This window comes from Petaurus breviceps, unplaced genomic scaffold (genome assembly GCF_028583685.1).
Source record: "Petaurus breviceps papuanus isolate PSGF00001 unplaced genomic scaffold, PetGlider_PUasm1.0 91041, whole genome shotgun sequence".
Classification (NCBI taxonomy): Eukaryota; Metazoa; Chordata; class Mammalia; order Diprotodontia; family Petauridae; genus Petaurus; species Petaurus breviceps.
In genome coordinates, this window is record NW_027187400.1 from 12749243 (window position 1) to 12770615 (window position 21373).

General features: G+C 42.0%; 2 protein-coding genes across 7 annotated transcripts in view; both read left to right on the plus strand.

Moving 5' to 3' along the window:
* EIF4G3 (eukaryotic translation initiation factor 4 gamma 3) overlaps positions 1–21276 on the plus strand; it is a 411795-nt gene extending 390519 nt beyond the window's left edge. For all 6 annotated transcript variants that reach the window (XM_069079469.1, XM_069079465.1, XM_069079464.1 and 3 more), the window contains 7 exons: positions 435–560; positions 1657–1738; positions 5842–5940; positions 7428–7574; positions 13151–13232; positions 14849–14995; positions 16715–21276. In XM_069079469.1, coding sequence (XP_068935570.1) covers positions 435–560; positions 1657–1738; positions 5842–5940; positions 7428–7574; positions 13151–13232; positions 14849–14995; positions 16715–16896 — 865 coding nt within the window. In that variant the 3' untranslated portion in view covers positions 16897–21276. The remainder of the gene's footprint in view (positions 1–434; positions 561–1656; positions 1739–5841; positions 5941–7427; positions 7575–13150; positions 13233–14848; positions 14996–16714) is intronic.
* The window catches only part of HP1BP3 (heterochromatin protein 1 binding protein 3), a 483172-nt gene that overhangs the window by 420250 nt on the left and 41549 nt on the right, over positions 1–21373 (plus strand). The window lies entirely within an intron of this gene.

The following is a 21373-nucleotide window of genomic DNA, read 5'->3' on the forward strand; positions in this document are numbered from 1 at the left end:
ACTATCATTTCTAAGTTACCTTGCCCACCCCCAAGCCCCTACCCATCACTTATAAGAAAGTTGCTGTGTTTTTTTTTTTTAGGAGGGTTAAAAAAAAGACATTTGCATTAAAGGAATGAACATAAATCATATCTGGTAGATAATTCCATCTTCCACGCCCACAGTCCCCCTCTTCTTCAAAGACTTAAAGGTGGTGCTTTTTCTCCTTTCTATTCTCCATGAAATTATCACTACTTGGGGGGCAGGAATTCTGCCTTTTCCTTCCTTTACATCTCTTCCATATAGGATGTTTACATATATAATAATAAATATGACACCTGCTGCTCACCATCTCTTTAGTGTGTTAATTTAGAGGGATTTGAGGGCTTCATAAGGAGAAAATCTGACATTCGAACTAACTTTTGCACTTGAATGTCCTTTTTTGTCTTTGGCAGGTTTTCAGATACCTTGGAGTTGGCGGATGACATGGCCATCGATATTCCCCATATTTGGTTGTACCTTGCTGAGCTGGTGACCCCCATGTTAAAAGAAGGAGGAATCTCTATGAGAGAACTTATCACGTAAGTCCCACAGGTCTGGTGTGTTACATCAGCTCAGCTGATTCAGGAGTGACCAGCTTGCCCACTTCAGGTCCTTTGTAAATCTTAAACATCATAGAAATGTCACCAGTCATTACTTTTATTCTTAGGTCACCCAGTAAGTGGTAAAACAAGGTCCCTGAACTTAGGTCTTCTAACTTTAAATCTAATGCTCTTTCTAATATATCACACTGCCCCATATGAGGTACTTCAAATGTCCTTCCTTCTTAAAATCTTGTAACTTAAAAAAAGTATTACTCCTTTTCTTCCCATCCATGCCTCCATCCTCCCTTCCAGCTCCCTGAGCTGCTGTGTTAGATACAGCCATCAACAAGAGAAAGATCAGAGAATTTGCTAATATAGTTCAAGTTGGTTGAGACTAGGAAAAGGCCCCAGTCTGTTCCACCTGCTTCCAAAAAATGCTATAGCACCTTTCCATAATACCTTATAGAGGTCAGTTTTATAACTTCATTACCAGCCGATCGGGGTTTCCTCCTTTTGCTTTGAAAGAAGAAGTAGAGAATGCAAATAGATGGCCAGAGAGGGCAGTGCTTGACCCAGTTTTTGACACCAGAGTTAAATGGTGTTGGAGAAAGATGCTATATAGTACACCAAAGCAGTACAAAGTGCCTTCTGTAGGAAGAACTGAGCACTGAGACATTTTTTTAGGGACCTGTACTCCAATGGTTTATTATCCAATAAGGGGGAAGAAATGGCCACACACAGCTACTATACAGTATTACATGACAAAGGCCTTAGAGGTTTATAGCAGAAAGTCCTGAGTGAGATTGGAAGGTGACACCTGAGCATCAGGAAGAGGTTTCTGGAGGAGTTGGCATCTTAACTGAAAAATCTCTCTTTAAGCCTCCCCATCTAGACATTATACTGCCCGTGGTAAAACCAAAAGTCCTGGGAATACTTGGCCATAGGTGCACATGGTGCCCCCCACTCACCCTTATCAACCCAGCTGTGCAGTCTTTTCTCACTGCCCAGGAAGGAACTGATCAGAAATGTTTACTTTGCATGGCTGACACAGCGCCTCATGAATGTGACCATCATTTTGTATGCTCTGTTACAGAGAATTTAGCAAACCTTTACTTCCTGTGGGAAGAGCCGGGGTCTTGCTTTCTGAAATCTTGCACCTTCTATGCAAACAAATGGTGAGTGCTCCCACTTATGTCAAATTCAGAGGAGCCTGAGAGAGGGGGTAATGAGCCAGGCTTGGGAGCCTAGCTTTGTGAGGGAGGGATTTGCCACAACTCCTCTGGAGAGCACTTGGTGTTGACTCTGTGGAAATGGAACACATCTTCCTAAATTTGATACCAAAGAGCATTTTTGTCTCTCTAATCTTGAGCCTAAATGAAAACTTGCCAAGTCTGCATTGTCTGAGGTACCTGTGCTAGGTGCTGGGGAGACAAAGATAAAAAACAAACAATCCTACACCTCAGGTCTTTCTTTCTGCTGGAGAAGAGAGCATCTACAAAGATAAGTCACCAGAAAGAGTGCTAGAGGGGAAAAGTACTTACCACTCTGGGCATTGGCAAAGGCCTCCTCTATGAGGAAGCACCTATGCTTAGGCTCAAAGGAAAAAATGTGGTTCAGGCCTAGGGGAACAGACTAGGAACAGACTAGTGGCTGGGAGATGGGAGATTCCAAATTCAAGGAGCAGAATTGTAGTTTCAATTTGAGGGAAATGTAGAATCTATAAATCAGTTAGTAAAACATTTGCTAAGTCCCTGCTATGCACCAGGCACTGTGTTAAGTGCTGAAGATACAAAAAGAGACAAAAGACAGTGCCTGCTCCCAAGGAGCTTACCCTCTAATGGGGGAGACAACATGCAAGCAAATCTATACAAAGCAAGCCATATATAGGAAAATAGGAATTGAGAAAGGAAATAATACCAAGTAAGTCTGAAAACTTCCATAAAAATAAGCCTCAGAACTTTCTCCAGATTTCAGAGACTGTGCTTTATTCTCAAGATAATATGAAACCAATACATAGCTTTAGGAAAGAGAGTCATGTGGTCACACCTGTGTTTTAGGCATGTTAGTTTGATGGATTGGAGAGGGGAAAGCCTGAGGGCAAGAAGACCAATTAGGAGACTTGAATACGTTCAGGGTGAAAAACCATGTCTGCCTGAAAGAGAGGATTGGCTACAAGTGTGGAAAGAAGGCTGTCTACAAGCTGCCAATGGAGGGAGGAGAGTGAGCAGGCATAGGGGATGAGACAGAGGTCACGGATAACTAAGGTTATCCGTGCGATTCTGTGTGACAGGAAAGGTGCTGGGTGCCCTCAGAAGAGATAAGGGAGTAGAGCAGAGTGAATTAAGTGGGGAAAATAAAAGAGTCCAGTTTTGGACCTGCTGAGTTTGAGAGCCTGGTGGGGCAGTGAGGTGAAGGTACCTAAGAGGCAGGAAGCAGTGGAGTTAAGGAGAGGGATTAAGCCTGGGTCTGTGGAAGGGAGAATCTGTACAGTGATGACTTGAGCCCACGAGACCTAATGAGATCACCAAGAGAATATAAAGCAAGAAGAGTCCCAGACAGAACCTTGGAAGGCACTTGGGCTCAAGGGGTGCGTGATGGATGAGGATCAGCATAGGAGGCTGAGAAAGGGAGCAAGTAAAAAGGGTGGGAGAAGAAAGCCAGGAGGGAGCAGTTACAGAGGAAGAGAACATAGGGGAAGAGAAGGGCACGGCGGCGGCAGCCAAGCCCCAGAGGACAGATATCAGAGCCACTGAGAAGAGGCCGCTGGGCTCAGACCTTTAGAGGCGGTTGACTTTGAGAGCACCTTTTCAGTCAGAGATGGCATGGCATCAGAAGTTAGAGATTAATAGATTGGGAGCAAACAGCCCCATGTGTGCTTGTAAACAATACGGAAGGAGACAGTGCATAGGTGGATAGATATGGAAGACTTGGGGATGAGGGTAGTGAGAGACAGGCATGGGTCAAAGGGGAAGGTTTGTGGAAGATACAGGAAGTGGGATTAAGGTCACAGGTAGCTGGATTGTCAGGGGAAAACGCCACTTCTTCCTGAGAGAACAAAGTGGAGGAGGGAGAGAAAAGGAGGTGATGATGAGGGGCTTTTAAGTGTGGAGCAGCTGATGGCATCACTCACATACAAGGGCAGGTCCTCTGCTGAGAGGAAGAGGAGAAGTGTGGCAGGAGGTGGGAGTAGAGAAGAGAGGCTTGAAATAGCCACACCAGATAAGATAAAACAGCATTGACAGATGGCAGTGAGGGTCCAGGCAAGATCAGAGAATGTGAGTTTACACAGAAGGCATGTGGCTGTACAACATTCTTTTCCAGCAGAGGTCAGCATTCCAGTAGGAGTAAGGGGGTGGGGCAAGGGATTCAAAAGTAGAAAAGACTACCAGACAGCTGTCGTGTCTCTGGTGCTTTAAGATTTGCCAAGAGTTTCACATACATGGCTTCATCTGATCCCCCAGCAACTCTGGGAGGCAGGGCCAGGGAAGGCTGGGAGAACAAGGAGGGAGACTTAAAAGTCAGGACTCAAGAGAGGGCCAGGAGCTAGGGGGCAGAGGCAGATAGAAGAACAGGTGGCCGGTATGAGAAAACTCCACATTTTAGAGAACACCCTTATGGGTGTGAGTGACTCTCTCTGGAGACAGCTGTAAGGAGTGAAGATGACAGGTCTTGAAATGGAGAAGGTTAAGGGACAGAGGCCAGGGAAGTCAAGGCAACATCAGCAAGGGTATCTCTTCTGCCATTTTCTTGAGTTTCATTCGGTACATTTCATACTTGGAGAATAATTGACTTATACTAATTTCTGTAGTCTCCTTAGAAAGTGTTTCTAACCTTAACAACAGCCCTCGGTCATAAAAGGGCCATTAACCCTGTTTTGCAGATGGAGAAATTGCAGCCCAAGTGGTACGGTGACTCCCCCAGAGTCATTCAGTGACTAGGGCGTAACAGAGCCCAGCATTTCCAAGTCCCCACCAAGCCCTTCCTGGAAGCCTACTCCCAGTTAAATGGAAGTAGGAGACTGATTCCCACTTGTTGACACTTCTATACATCAGTCTTTCATTAATGTGGTGCTTCTCCCAACCCCCTTATGAGCCTCAGTAGGTTGTCTTCATAGATTGCCATGACTAAAAAGTCACCCCCAATAGTGGCCAGCTAGTGATGAGTTTCTCCTTACTTTTCCGGTCTGACCCTCTAATTATAGACCTACAGTTTGTCACCAGGCCCATACTGGAAACCTTTCCATCTGATCTAAACATAGCCAGATCATCTTCCCCTTTTCTCTGAAATAGATGATTATCGCATGGAACAAGTCATATGTTCTGCCATCTCCTTATTTGACAGGAAGTTAGTTTTCTCAAATTCATGGATTTCCCATTTGACAAATGTCTGTACTGGCATATTCCAAAAGAAAAGATTGGCTTACAGATTGTTAAAGGAATGAATGGCCACTGCTTGCTGCCGCCTCCACAGAAACTAGAGACTATGTTTTCTGTAGCTGGATAATAGAATCTGGCTCCTTGGGAGAACTGTGGAAGTAGCAAATGTCACACGTGGGCTCCTTTCCCGTCTGAAAACTGCAGTGGAGAGCCTGGCCCTGTTCTGCCCTTCTTGGTGTTCAGAGGATGGTGTCCCCTCTCTCATCACAGCTCTCCAGTGTGTGAGGATGCTTTGTTTTCTGAGGTATCAGTACTAGGGGCCCGTTCTTCCTTTAGCTCAGCCTCGAATCATACTAGCTCAGAGCAAGTTCCACCCCTCCCTACATTTCTTTTCCTAGAAACTCGTTGTTTGTGTAGGATAGTCAGTGTTCAGAGTTGGAAACTGCAGATATCTTGGTGGTATGCAGGATGAGGAGCTGATCGATCCAGGGCCTGCATCTTTTATTCACAGTCTGGTTCTTAGAAGTGTGTGAAGAACAATGTAAATGCTCATGATCAAACAGTGGCATTGATATAGAATAGAGATGGGATCGCCACATAGTCACTTTATAACCTTAGACATCAGCTTTTGTGTCTGTGCATGCGCTTGTGTGTGAATATTAAACACCAGTTCTCATGTACCATTTTATGGACAAATGTTGGAACCCATATGGTGATCCTTTCAATGAACCCTAAGTCAGTCTTGTCTTTGCATTTTACCAGCACACACACTTATCACACTAGCAATCCAGAGTGTAAGGCAGTTTACGTTCATGTGACCAAGAGCTTGTTTTATGTGAGCAGCAAGCTGCCTTGAAAGCTTTGTCCTCTCCTCTGTTAATGGGCATTTGTTTGTTATTTAGAGCCATAAGAAAGTGGGAGCCTTATGGAGGGAGGCCGGCCTCAGTTGGAAGGACTATTTGCCAGAAGGGGAAGATGTACATAACTTTCTCCTGGAACAGGTGAGTAAGAAGTCTCCTGGCCCCACTGATGGCAAGATAGATGGTTATTCATCATGCCTATTTTGTAGTATCCCACCTATCCCTAAATGGAAGGTGAAAGTGAGCATGTCTCTCAGTCTTAAGAGTTGGACTGAAATGAAACTAGAGTTCCTAAGCGTTCTGTGTAGTGCTTTAAAAGTTTATGGGATAGCAGTAAAAACAAAGGCCCCTCAAAACTCAAACCTTTTTAATTCCAAGGCATTTCTTCCCAAATACAGGATTTTGCCCCATGTCCCTTCTCTAGGAAATAAAGTCAGACTGATTTCCCTAATCTCCTTCCTCACTGGTGCCACAGAAAGAGGCTGCTAAAATCCAATGATGAGAGAGAACAGCTCAGGGAGCAGCTGCCTCTTTCCAGGGGCCAGTAGAGTCCTCTACTAGAAGTCATAAGCATCATTCCACTCAGCCAGCCAGCCATCCGGAATTTAAAATCTGATGCCTCCTCAGTCGGTCATAGAATCACAGACTGATTTTACCAGGCTAAATTAGGTCATCTTATCCAACCCCTTCATTAAAAAGGTATGGACTGGAGCCTAAAGAAGGTCTTGTAGGGGAAAAATGGGGAGAAAATTTGTAACTCAAAATCTTGTGTAAATGAATGATGTAAACTAGAAGTTAATAAAGCATTTAATAAAGTAAAAAAAAAAAAAAGGTCTTGAGTCCAGCTTTTCTAACTGCAGGCCAATAAACACCAGACTGCTTTTAGTAAACTCTGTAAGTTTTAATGCCCAAGAACATTAACACGGATTTGAATAGGGTTCCTCATTTTCAGAAGCAATCTAGAAGAGTTGGATTATTCCTAAAAATAAATCTTTTTATAGTGTTTTAGGAGTACAGTACAAAACTATCATCACTTGCACATTCAGTAGTTATGGTTAAAAGAAATCCTTTTAAAACAGTGTGTTTTCAGTCCTTTTTTTTTTTTAAACTGAAAATCCCTTTGGTTTTGATTACCAGTATTGTGAGTTACTCAGGATTAAAGAACTGGCTAAGTAGACTGTTTCTCGGGGTAGAGCTCAGAGCACCTGGAGCCGATTGGGGGAGGGGGTGGTCCTGTGAGAGTTGTGGGCATTGACACTCCACAGACTCTCTAGTGATAATGGGGTAGCCAGATTACAGTATCAATGATGTTAACTGGGGCCTGCCCTTCCTGCCTTAGAGACTTGCCCCAGGACCAAAGGAAAGAGGTGAACTATGAGGAATGGGAACTTAGGAAAAGGCATGCCCACTCGGGGACTGATGCCCTTAAGAGAGTCACTTGTAGTGAGTTATTTTCTTTTCAGGGAGTTAGAGGGAGACTAGAAGAATCCACAGGAAGTTTGAAAATGATCATGTTTCCTGCTATTAGCTACAGCTAGTCATTTGGTCTTTCTTGGAGGGGGAGGCATGTCTCTGGGATCCATAACCCCAAGGATAACTCTAAATACATTCCACTTTTCCTGTTTCAGAAGTTGGACTTTATAGAGTCTGACTGTTCCAGTTCCTCAGAAGCACTTTCAAAGAAAGAACTCTCTGCTGAAGAGCTGTACAAACGACTTGAGAAACTCATTATTGAGGACAAGGCGAATGATGAACAGATCTTTGACTGGGTAGAGGTATAAAGACTCCCTTCCTCCCTGGTACTTGTGGGCTTACATGAGTTCTGCCACATAGCCACCCATCCCTCTATTGGGATACTAACTAAGCTTTAGGGAAATCAAGGTAGTGTCTCATACATGACTAACAGAGAGAGAGACAGCTGACATGGTGGGTGCAGCCACCAGACTTGGGGTCATGTCCTGCCTTTGACACAAGTGTGTGCCCACGGACAAATCACTTAACCAGGCAAACTCAAGACCAGAAGTCACAGACAAAAAATTGTTGATCTGTTTGAAGAGAGAGTTCCCTACACCAGTGAAATCACACCAGAGGCTTCCCCCCCAAAATAACAATTTTGATCCAAAGCAGCCCTCTCCTGGATTGCTCCCCTAATTTTGCACTGCTGCCAGGCTCCAAAAGTCCTAAGTGTTCTGACCACAAAGCATTTCTCTGCATTCAGCATCCTCCTGAGATAATTGTGCCCCTCAGCAGCCTGCATTTCACCCTACCCACCACAGCATAGACAGACTTCCTTTATCAACTCTCACTGGCCAGAAAGTGGATATTTTAAACAGTGTGCCAGAAGTGGTCATCAGAAAGCTTTTGTTACTCTCTGCTCTCTCAGGAGGTATTTTCAGACAGGCTCCGTGAAGACTTTTCCCTGTGATTTCTTTATCCTGGAGAGTCTTCTTGTACCTGTTTCTGTGGGCTGCTTGTTCTGACTGCCAGCTTGACCTTTGCCCTCTCTGCAGTGTTTCTGGTTATTGAGAACATCTGACTTTATCAAGTTTGATTTCTATAGAGAGGACTGTCAAGCTGTTCAGGTGTACCTAGCTAGGACAGGCAGATTTGGATTCTCCATGTCCCGCCCAGAGCAGTGCAGGGCAGAGTGGGCTGGGCCAGCAGCACCTTTCTTTCCATAAATGCCTTTTTTACCACTAGTTTTATCTAACTTCTCTTCTCCCCTGTTTTGCTCTCCAGGCCTGTTTTCATCATGCTTTAAATCCCAAAATAATGACTCTTTTCAGACTACCCTTGCTGGTGGCTAGGAAAATATTCTTGCCTTAATTTCTATAGCATTTTATGATTTTGAAGCACTTTTGATTTATAATCATTTATGGCAGAACTAGTCCCTTTTTGGTGTGACTGTGTACCTTTGGAGCAGCCAGTGCTAGTAGTCTGATACATAACAGGTATTTTTCCTGTGAAAAATACTCGTGAACTCTGGTAACAGAAAATAGCCTTTTTTCCTAGAAGTTTTCTGTGTTTGGATTGTTAGTATGTCCTGTATTTCTTCTGGTTTGTTATTTCACACTAATGATGTTTCGTTATTTCTACTTAGAATCCTGTTTTAATAAGCTAAAAAAGGCATCAGAGTGTTGTATTCAGACTTTCTTCAGAGAGACACCTGTGTCTCTAACCTGTGGTTAAACTAGAGAGCTGCAACTTGGAGGGCTATGGAAGAGAATGAGAGACAGAGGGAGAGGGTTAGAGGGCTGCTGCCAAAGCTTAAAGGGGGTAGTAAATCTTGCTCTTTATTCTTCTATAACTATTTGCATGCAGTAGTCTTCATAAAATGTATGATGGGTTTTCAGAATGCCATTAGGATAGTGACTTCCTTCAGGGAAATTTCAAATGTTCGAGGTCTTGCTGGAGAGCTTCCTGTCTTCGGCTTCTGTCTCGTGGGGGCTGTGAAATGGCATGATACCTGTAGTCACCAAAGCAGCCAAGAATGATTGTGGGAATTATTCCATTTCAGATAAACTTACTGGCCAGCAGAGCACCTGGAGACATTACTGATTTTGTGAATTACCACATCAAAAAGAAATTGATGTTTTTGTTATACTCTGAAATCTGATCTCTCTTATCCTAAAATGAGACAGTGCCCTAGCATTCCCACCAGCCCACAAACCAAAGGCCAAGAACTCTCTGCAAAAGCCAGTAACCAAAAGAAACTCCAGGCCCTCCCCCAGTCCACAGCAGTTCAGTCAGCACATTTTGAAAAACGGCATCTTTCCTTAGGACTAGATATTTGTATGCAAACAGTATACAGAACTATCTTATCTGAAGAACAGCTCTACTGGAGAGATGGAGTTGTAAATAGACAGGAATGCAGAATACAAATGTCATGGAACCTTAATTACACATTGGGAAAGCTCAAGGGCTTTTGGCTGTGTCATGGAATAGTCTTGTACTACCAAACCAGAACTGAAAGGATGCCTGATGAAATGGGATTCTACCTCTACTGAAATAGGAAACAGTGAATCCGCTGGCAAAGGAAGCCAAGAAATAAAGTGATGAATTTTCCAGTAACCTCAGTTCTCATATAACACACACCTCACAGCTTCATTGAGTGTGTAAGTCAGTGCACATCTGACCACAAGCGGGGCTTGCTGTTTGTGCCTATTGTTTTGAGCAATGAAAATCTTCAGTATTGAGCAGTAGAAGGCTCTTTCAACACTAGTTTCTTAAAGTTTCAGCAGTTAAAAAGAAACACATTGAGGAGTTAAAAACAGTCAGTTATTATGTATTTATTAAGCTCTACTATGATCCAGACTCTGTACTAAACTATGGAGATACAAAAAGAGACAAAAGATAGGCCCTGCCTTCAGGGAGCTCACAGTCTAGTCAGGGAGACAACATGCAAACAAATACATACCAAACAAACAAGCTAGCTATGAAAAAAAATAGGAAATTATTATTAATTAATAGAGAGTAGACACTGGATTTAAGAGAGATTGAGGAATGCTCTCTGTAGATGATGACATTTTAGTTGAGACATAAAGGAATCCAAAGGGGGAGTTTTCCATGCATGGGGGATAATCAGAAAAAGCCCAGAGCCAAGAGATGGAGCCTCTTTTGTTGACAGAATCCACTGTCACTGGGTCAAAGAGCATCTAGAGGGGAGTAAGGAGTAAGAAATCTGGGGAGGTAGGAGGGGCCGGGGTCAGGACTGCCAGAGTCTTCTGTATTTGATCCTATAGGTTGTGGGAAGTTACTGGAGTTTATTAAACAGTGGGGTGACATGGTCAGACCTGAGCTTTAGAAAAATCACTTTGGTGACTAAATGGAGGATGATCTGAGCTGGGGAGGCACCTGAAGCCAACAGCCCCACCGGCAGTTAGTGTACTATTCCCAACACAAGGGGCCATATTCAAGAGATGTTGCAGAGGTGAAACTGAGAGGTGTTGGTAACAGATGAAAGATGGTGGCAAGAGATCCAGTCAAGTGTGATACCCTCTACACTGAGGAAGTTTGGGATAGGGAAGGGCTTATAGGGAAAGATAATGGTTTCAGTTCTGGATATATATATATATATATATTTTTTTTTTTTTTTCCGGGGCGGGGGAGAGGGAAGACGAGGCAGTTGGAGTTGAGTGGCTTGCCCAAGGGCACACAGCTAGTAAGTGTTAAATGTCTGAGGCGGGATTTAAACTCCAGTGCTCCTGACTCCAGGGCCGGTGCTCTGTTCACTGCGCCACCTAGTGGCCCCTCTGGATATATTTTTAAGTTGTCAATAGGATATTTCATTTGATTTCTTGTTTAATAGACCATTGGAGATGTGATACTGAAGGTAGGCAGAGAGTTTATGACAGGGACAGGTAGATTTGAGAATCATCACAACTGATGCTGATGTCAGCTAACAGTTGTCCGCCATAATAATGCCATTGCTTATTTTTAATATTGATGTGAATGAAAAAATCACTGTAAGCACAGAATGCAAACACAGATATTCCCTTTAAAATCTGAGTTAATTTTGGATACTTTTTTGGCTCATACAAGTAGACTTAGACCTTAATTGCCTTTGTTCTTTAAAAAAAAAAATATGCTGAGCCAACACTAGTGAAGCCTGTCACGGTTTTGCAATGATTGCCATGCAGAAGAGACTGAATTTGAGAATGAACCCTTTTGATTTTCTTCCCTGTACTTTGTTTCCATGTAGCCAAAGTCATTACGTTGATCTGGGTTTCAGTAGGTGGAAAGAATATGTTATTTGTACTGTAAAACAGATGAAGCAGGCGCTGTCCAGAGCCAACAAGGTCCCCTCTTCTGCTTTTCCGGGCAGTACGTTTTGTTCATCATTTCCAGGATTTTTCTGTACTTTTCTCAGACTTGCCTTGAAGTCTGGTCCTCATGGGAGTCTAGCCATATGCCAAGATTGAAGTTATTCTGTCCATCTGTTTATAAAATGGTTGGTGAGCCAAAAGGCAAGGCTGTGTTTTTATTCACTCTCCCATAGCTTAAATCAAGATCAGTATATTCACTCAGATTTTCCAGAAGTAATCCCTTTGGAATTAGACCAGCCCAAGAGAAATATTTTTTATAAAATTAGAAGCAAGTCAAGTCTGGTCAATATAATGGAAATGAACATGAAACTCCTTGGGAGATGGGGAATAAGATACCATCATGGCACCACATGGTAGCAAAAGGCGACAATCTATCCTGCAGTGGTTTCTTTATGGACTATGGGTGAAGTGGGTTAGTTTTCATTGCTGTGAACTTACTGACTAATAACGCTGGTTAAAATTGCTTATATGTGCTCTTTCAGACTTCTGTGTTCAGTTCTGCCTACATCCTTTATAGTGTGCACTGTCTGAGCTGTCCTCAGCAGAAGCTTCCCTTGCTACCCAAGGTAGTCCCTTTAGGTCACTTGAATAGTCCTTCACCAGAGAGAGAAATGTAGCCCATCAGGTCTCAGACAGCTTATTCTTTAAAATGTAACTGAGCTTTAAAACTGCTTCAACACTCTCAGCTTTCCAGTATGGTCTTTTCTTTGTTTTCTTGGCTGTCTCTATATGCCTGCTTAGGCTGGACTGCTCCTAAAAGGCACCAGGAGAATTAGAGAAGAACATCTATGATCTGCTGAGAAAATTATTTTTCCTGTCTGTTTGTTGTACCTCTTAGATGAGTGTTCTCCTATCTGGACAACTGGTTTCCTTCATAGAGAAAGACTAGAATATGATTCATATTGGGTGGGGGTCCCATTGGCCCTGTCTCATATTTCCATTACATTTCCCCTTGACTAACTTAGAGAAGACTGAAATAGGCTTTTACCACTGAAAAGCTTATTCATATATACTTTACCTTCTACTTGAGACAACTCTGTAACGTGATTAAGGCACAGTCTTCTTTATTTTGAAAAGGAGTCCACATTAAAATAAAGGTGAAAAGTCTTGGATATTTTTGTCATCTAAGACTTGAAATTCAGAAGGCAAAGTATTTTTGGAGGAGGAATGTGACAGCCTTTGGCCTCTCTTCATGTCCAAGCTCTTGGAGTGGTAGCTTGTGGCCCCTCTTCCTGGCAAAATGTTCTCTTCAGGCCCCCTGCCCCAAGCAAGGATGGCAGGGAGCAAGTTCATACTGGGTCACACTGTAAACTGCACATCTGATTCCTGTAGAACTAACTGTCTGCCCACACTGGCAGCAGCAAGGCTGTTTTCATTTTAACAGGGAAAATGAATTCTTTCAAGAGGGCTGAATTGGATTCACTGCCCAGTTAGTGCCACGCTCAGCAGTAGAGTTGGGAAACAATTGCTGCTCTACAGAAGCGTGCCTTCCTTTATATAATTGATGCATTTACTCTTGATTTTAGGCTAATCTAGATGAAAGCCAGATGAGTTCACCTACATTCCTTAGAGCTTTAATGACAGCAGTTTGTAAAGCAGCTATTATAGGTAAGTAGCATTTCTCAAGGCAACTCCTAACATCTGAAAATCACCATTTGTCAAGTTCTTGATTATTCATTTACATGGCTCTAAAAAGTCAGTGATTTCCCAAACCTTCCCCTGAGCTGGTTATCTTCTACACAAGCCAACTGCTGCTTTCTCCCCAGGCTGGGGAGTGGGCTGGAGAGGCAGGAAGGAGAAGGAGCTCTCACCTTGGTTGTTGTCCCAGCTCCCCCTGCCATGAGGGCCCAAGGGCTCCTCTTTGGACTCTAGTGTCCTGGCTGCTTCTAGCCTTCTTTGAGGGAGGGGGTTGAGGCTGGGGTGGTTCTTCTATTCTAAAGCAGCTATTTTCACTGTGTTGAGTACAATATATTGGGAGTGAGGGTGTAATGTCTTCTTAAACATAAACATGTTTAATTTAATTTTTAAATGTGCTGATAGCCTCTATTACTAGTCACAGTGATGGGTGAAATTATAATTAGTAATTAGAAACTTCACTTGTAATATTTCTTCATGAAGGTATCTGCTTAACCTTTAATTTCTCTACATTTACCACAACAACTTTATAAAGGCTAAAAGATATTCTTGAGTGTATATACTGTTGGCAAATGCATCTGTTCTCTAGCCAGGCAAATCAAGGCAACAAGTCAGCTCTCGGCCACACTATTTATGCCTAAACAATCAAATGTTTATTAAGACCCTACAATATACCAGGCCCTGTGCAACAGGTCTTGGAAATACAGACGCAAAACTAGAATGTTCCCTGCCCCCAAGAGTTCCTGTTCTGCTGGAAGAGACAGCAGGCATAGCACTTCATAGCTCATATCAGTAGGTAATATACAACACACTCAAGACTGATAGCACCATCCCATTGGAATAGTGCAGGAAGGGGCTGGGAAAGGCCTCCTACAGAAAGTTATGTTTAAAAAAGTTAACTAGGAAAGTCTTAGAAGAAGTTCATATAAAAAACATTTTTGTATCTAAAATATGAGGCCTTTTGTGTATTTAGGTTTAATCACATGTAGAACTTTCTGATTTGAACCTGACCCTTGAAAGTTTTTGGTTTTTGTTTTTTTCCAGGAAGGGGGCTAACATTTAGAAAATTGCTTATAAAAACTACTTTTTCTAAAAGGATATGCTGTTGAATAATTTTTCAAGTATACCCAAACATCCTTCTCCCTCTTGCCATTCAATCCTCTTTTAACCCACCTTTCTTCAAGAAGCAGTGGGTCTGAGCTCTTGGAAGGGCTGATCAGTATTGGTTTTGAGAATGACCAGAAGCATTTAAGCTAATCACATTAATAAGTGGGTTCTGATCGCTTCTTCCCCCCCACTCCCCACCCGTGTTCTCTTTGATGTTGCTGCATCCCTGGAAGTGAGTCAGCAGCCCTTGAGGACAGCAGGTTAAAAGGCCCCTAGTGCTGACAGCTTGTCCTGCAGAGCTTTGGGGCTTCATCATTCCCCTTCCAAGGGGCCATGGTAGCATCAAAACAGTCCCCAGTTAAAAATTGACCCCCAACTAATTCCATTCCTTTTCACCCCTCTCCTCTCCCTCATTAACAGTGGCAGCTTCTTGTGGATTACCTGGTTCTTCTCTCTCTTTCTCTCTCTCTCTCTCTCTCCAGCCGACTGTTCCACTTTTCGAGTGGACACTGCTGTTATCAAGCAGAGAGTGCCGATTTTACTCAAGTACCTAGACTCAGATACAGAGAAGGAACTGCAAGCACTTTATGCACTACAAGCATCCATCGTCAAACTTGATCAGCCTGCCAGTAAGTTCACATGTGGCTTTACATGGCTTAGACCAGCTAGGTGTTAGAAGAATCAGAGTGGATAGTGCTGGCTTCCTGGGTCACAGCTCTCAAGTACAGTAGAACTTCTATTAACTGAACCCTGAAGTCAGTGAGGAGCCTCTCCTGATTTCTGGCTGCAGCCCTATAAATCTGAATTTGATATTGCTGAGAAAAAAAAAGATAAACAGCCAGAAGGGCAGACCATGCCAGGAGCTTTGTCTCCAGACAGCTTCCAGGGCACATCCTAGAGTGGGCACACAGTGAAGCTTCATCCTTTCCAACTGTTATTGTTTAGAATAACCCCCAACAGTCTGCAAGGTCCTCAAGGGGTCACCAAAGCCTATAGTTCTGACGCAGGCATTCATTTTTGGAATTTTTTTCAACCCTAAGAATTGAAAAATAAAAAGGGGCCCCTGGCTAATGTTCAAACCATCTTAAAATTCAATTAACCATAATACCTTATTCTGGTTCACAGAAATTTTATTGCCTTTTTTAAAAACGGTTTCTGGCAAAGCAGTCGGGTCAAAACTGGCACGTGGTTCTACGTGATTTGCTTAAGATTGTTGCGTTTAGACAAATGCTTTTAATTTTATCTGTACAAATAGCAAAAAGTCTTACTGGTCTGTGGTAGGAGACATAGGAATATGAGTGGAGACTCACCTGTCCTCTCAGGTCTTCCCACATCTAGATGGGTGACTCTGCTTCATCCCCACCACTGCCTCATTTAACTTTCCTTACCTCGTTTTCCTCTCTATAAAACAGGGAAATTACTACTTGTTAATATATAAAATCCTTAAATCAGTAGATACAGTTGGAATTTTTGTTTTCAACCAGTTGAATAAAAATACAGTTTTTGCTTATCCCCTTTTGATTGTCCAATGTAATGACCCTCATTGAATCTTTTATCCTAGGCCAAATTCGTCACCACCACTTTAATACATTCCTGGCCATTCCTTCCCCTGACTTTCCTACTAGTTTGTTTAACGAATGAAAAATAATTGAAATAATAATAATATAATTACAAATAGAAACCTTCAGGAAAATGTTCATTTCAAATCACTAACGTGGGTTGGAGAAATAAGAATGGAAAATGGAAAATCTCATGAGGCATAATATTCCCATCAATTTTCCTGCCTTGTAAAAACCCAAGTCTCCTTGGCTAAAGAAAAACAGAGAATTGAGATCATTAACTAGATAATTTGGGTTGGGTAAAGTTATGGATAAGTGAGGTTTAATATGAGAGAGAGAATGAATGGGTATGAGTTCCCATTTAGAAGAGTTTTAGCCCAGTTTATCCAGATGATTGCCTTAATTTTTTCATATCAGAAACCCAATACAAAACTGTACATATCAAAGGGGTGGGGGAGGGCCATCCAGACTTTTATTTTAAAAAGATGATTGTAATATAATATAAATGATAGGCACCTAGAAAAATTAGAACAGAGTTAAGTAATGGCTACAGAAAATTATTTTAGACACCATATAAATTATTCTCTTCTTTCTTCATGTCCCCAAGTTTTTGTGCTGGTGTAACACTGAGTACTGTTTTTAAGGGGGAGAGAGGAGGGACCTGACACGGAGGTCCTCTTTGAGAATCTGTGCAAAATCACTGTTTGGGGAGAAATCCTTGTTTGCCCTTTAAGGGCCTCTCTATCCTGGGGTTGTCAGGAATGATGATCCCCTCTCACCCTCTTGCAGATCTCTTGCGGATGTTTTTTGATTGTCTCTATGATGAGGAGGTGATCTCGGAGGACGCCTTCTACAAGTGGGAAAGCAGCAAGGACCCTGCTGAGCAGAGTGGGAAAGGCGTGGCGCTGAAATCAGTCACAGCCTTCTTCACGTGGCTTCGGGAAGCCGAAGAGGAGTCAGAGGATAACTAAAACTTCAAATACACAAAACGAAACAAAAGAAACAATTTAAGTATTTTTTTAAAAAGTTTCACGTCTTCGCCAATCACAGTGCAGCAAGGCCAATTCTCGAGCAGAAACCCCCACGTGTGCACGAGTGGGAGAGGGGAGAGAGAAACAAAAAGGTGATCATGGAGGAAAAAGGTACTGGAAAAAGTCAGCGTCAGCCCGAGGGCGGGAGCACTAAACCAAAATACATGTGTTATTTATAGAAAATATTTTCTGTTTTAATCTTTTCTTTTTAAACAAGGACTCATACTTTAAAAGAAACACAGATCTGTTTAGCAAAAAAAAAAGTTGAGAACTTTAATTTATTTTAAGGACTGCAAATGCCAGTGTAATTTTTTAATTTGCAGTTTCTGTAAACAAATTGTATAATAGAAAAGCAGAGAAATAAATTTCCCTCCCCTTCAGATGCACCTCACTTTTGTTTCAAAGCATAGTAGATAGTCCAGTCTTACTTAAAGGGGTTTTGGGGTGAGCTAGGTAAGAGAGATCATTTTTTGTTGTTGTTTTTTGGCATCAAATCTTTCTGCCTGCCTCTCAGCTTGCTTCAGAAATTAAAAATCAAAATAGTAATCAAAACATACATAAACTTGGAACAGAAGGAAATGCATTTGAGAAAATGCTGTGGACCAGAGAGCTCCAAGAATTAACTTGTTCAAAAAAAAAAAAGTGCTACCCTGGGAAAAGTACTATAATACTTTTGAAACCTTTAGAGCAACTTTAAGGCCTGTAAATATATAGAACAAATATTTAAAAAAAAAAAGAAATTGACTCAATACTATTTCTTCTCACTTTCAAAATATAAAGAACAAAATAAAGACAAGCATTGCAAGTTTAAAGAAAAGTAAAGCGATTTCTCCTTTTGGCAGCTGCTGGATGTGGGCACCATCTCGAACAGGTGCCATCTTTGCTCTTTTAGGGTCCAGACCCAGGTATCTCAAATTTGTGTACATAGAGTGTGTGTGTGTCTGTGTGTCCCCAACTAGGAAAACTGAGCCTCTTTAGGTTAAGGAGGGAATTTGTACTTGGGCAGGAGGCCTGCTCTGCTGAGGAGCAGCCCACTGAGGGACCTCCCCCTCCAGAAAGCCCAGACTGAGCTTCTTGGAGACATCCAGTAGCATGTAATTGCTAGAGTGGGAGATGACCGGAGGGCGCTAGAAGCAGCTGCATCCAGTTTCAAACTCTTTGCCTACCTTAAGACTCAGGAATCCCACTGGCATTAGTCCCCAATAGTCCTAGCAGCAGGTTGCACGTAGACAGCCTTTGAACCAAACAACCAACCTCCCCTTCTTCAAGGCCTTTTGACTGGTTTACTTCTTACCAGGCAGCCACTACCACAGCTTTTAAAAGTTTGCTTCCAACAACTGCCTTCCATGTTTAAGGAACCCAAAGACAATCTGTAAGAGAATAAAAGAAGGCAACATCAACATGTTTTTGGTTTTTTCAGATGAAGCTAAGGACTGTGTGACAATCACGTTGTTCCCCCAACTTGACCCAGTCTATTCTAGTGTGTGTGAAGTCAGTAGATTTGGGCCTCTGGTTTTTTTTCCCACAAAGTTTGGATGCTTATTTTAAAAGAAAGTTGCAACACAGGCTTGAAAGTTGGCTTTCCATCTGAGGGCTAGCACCTTGCAAAGGTATGTTTTGATCATAAAACTAAACTCTTTCCCAAGTAAATAATCTTTGTGTTTCTCAGTTGGATGCCAACTAAAGATGATCTTCAGCTCCCGTCTCTGAAGAAGCTTCCACAATTAAGAGACCTGGCAAAACTGGGGAAGCCCTAGAGTACTTTTTTTTTTCAGTAGCAATAAAAGGTTTTTCTCCTGTGCATGGTTTAAAACAGCTCAGAATGCTTCCCCATGTAAGCTAACAAGGGCATGATCCTGAGCAAAAAAAAAAAAAGGGATTGATGAAGAGCTGTGCCCGCAGAGGCCAGTGAATGACCTTGGCTGAAAATGTGCCACTTTACGACTACAACGCTGGCTGGAAACTGACGTGGCCCGCACGCCTTCCTGTACAAGGAGAACAACGCAGGTGTTAGATAGAGGGGATGTTCAAAGTGCAGAGTAACCTGAACCAAGAGATTCCTCTCAGTGATGTGGATTTTTAAAAGGTGATGGCCAGTGGGGTTTGGGGGGAAAGAATGGGTAAAGTTGCTTCCTGGGGATAAGAGCGGGGTGTCACAATGCCATCAGTGGCTGTGGCTGGCCGGTCATGGAGAAGCTGCAGTTAGAACCGTTGGTTATGTTCACTTAAACCAGCAGTAGATACATGCAGATGTGAGGAGAGTAGAGGCGGGAGGAAGAAAAAGTTAAAAAAAATAAAACTCCATTGAAAAAGCTTCAAATGCAAACATGTTTATAGTAGGATGTCAGTAACAAAACCTCTCATCAGTTACATAAAACAATGAAACTAAAGAGCATTCTTTGAAGCAGGTAATTGCTTCGTTATACCAATTTCAGTTCTCCTGTTGGATTAATGATTCCATGAGAGAAAGAATACAGGAAACGCACACACAAGGCAGTAGTGTGGTTGGATTTTTAGGGATTCAGTTTAGGTGCCCAGGACAGCTCTTATCCTGCCCTTTGGCTCAGCTGCTTGGCTTCCTGCCCAGAATTGGGTGGTGGTCTTCCCAAGTGAGAATGGCCTTACCAGCCCTGAAGTGGATAGCAGCTATTACATTACTCCAACTGCTAATTGGGAAGGTCATTTCTACCAATAGGCAGACTTCAGGAGTTGACATAATACTTATTTCAGTTAAAGATACTTCCTACTTGTATTTAAGTCAATTAACCTATTGCTGTTGGGTAAGTTCAATAAGTTAAGCTCTTTGAAGCAACAATACATGTTATATCACTTTCTGTGTCCAGACTTACATGTTTTCTGCAGACAGTTCTCACCTCAGCGGTGAAAAAGCCATTTTCACAGCCTTTTTTTTTTTTAAGAAACCTAGTAATTCGTAGTGACTCCATTACTATCCTCTCACCTGTCTGACTACAGAGTACAACCTTTCTTTTGTTGTCCAACAGATCTTTGTGTTGTTGCCTTCTTTAAATTTTTATTCCTAAATGCAGTTTGTTCCTAAATGATTCCTGAATCAGTTGCAAAAAGCAGATCTTTGCAGACCTGCTGATCAGCAGGCTATTTGGAAAGGTACTGAAAATTTGTTCATATTTCTCTTTTTCTGTAGGTTTGGTACAAACCAGACTGAGACAAACTGAAAATAATCCTGTACTCTTGGCCCTGATTTCTGTATTTTCACATATTTTCTATATTTTTATTCTTAGAAAACATTTTTTGAGAATAATTACAATTTCATTTTTATATTGTTAAACATGTTAGTTGGCCATTTATAAAAAAGTATCTCTTCCCCCTGCCCTTTACTTTAAATCTGGCCATTGAACCCCCACATTTTGTCAAGAACAAACCTCTCAGGTGTTAGCCATCAGCACCATTTTGCTAAAGACAGAGTCAATTGTCTTGGATCTTAAAATATACCCTGTATCTTCTTTTTACAGATTATGGCAACACATTTGCCAGCCAACAGTTATTCCTTACCTGATAAGCACCAGTTACTGGAATTTTCCTATCATACTCTGGTGTTCTTCTGAGACCTTGGATATGACTGGCTTGCCTGAAATAAATGGCGCCTAAGGTCTAATAGACACTGACTAACCATATCACCCTGTTCTGTTGTTGCCCTCATAGTCCTCCTTAGATTTGGAAATCCTGAATGCTTTGGAATCTCCTAAAAGTGAGATGGAGAGTTTCAAGTGTGACATAACTTGGTGCTGCCAAAATTTGTAAAAGGAAGATACAGGGAATATTTGAAGATCAAAGTCTCTTGACTGTCTTTAGCACCATGGTGTTGAGACCTGACACCTGAGAGTGCTGTTCTTGACCACATGTGGATTTAATGGTCAGGTGTTAGCAATGCAGTAAAGGGGAGGGGTGAATACTTTCCTATAAATGACCAATTAACATGGTTAACAATATAAAAATGAAATTCTAGTTATTCTCAAAAGGTAAAGTGACTTGAACCAGAGAATAAGAAAGCTGCCTTGACCTTCAGAAATTGGTTATGAATTTAGGATTGTAAATAACTCATTATTTAGCTTTTATGTGAACAGATACATGGATTCCACTGTTTTTCCTCATATTGTTTTAAGCACATTTGGCTATAGTAACTTCAGAAAACCACCATATTGGGTGGATTATTTTTCATACTTTGTTTTGAGTGGATGAGTGGATTTTATACAGCAGTTGGGAGAAACCCTGAGGCTGTTCGTTGGATTGTCATGAGGTTAAAACATCTCACTGAAGAATAAAAAATGACTTGAGACAGAACCTCCCGTACTGGTCAGTCCTAGTTCATTAGCTTCACAGATGACCTTTTATTTCTCAATAAGCACAGGTTTTCAGATGCCCCAGCTTAAAGAGATTA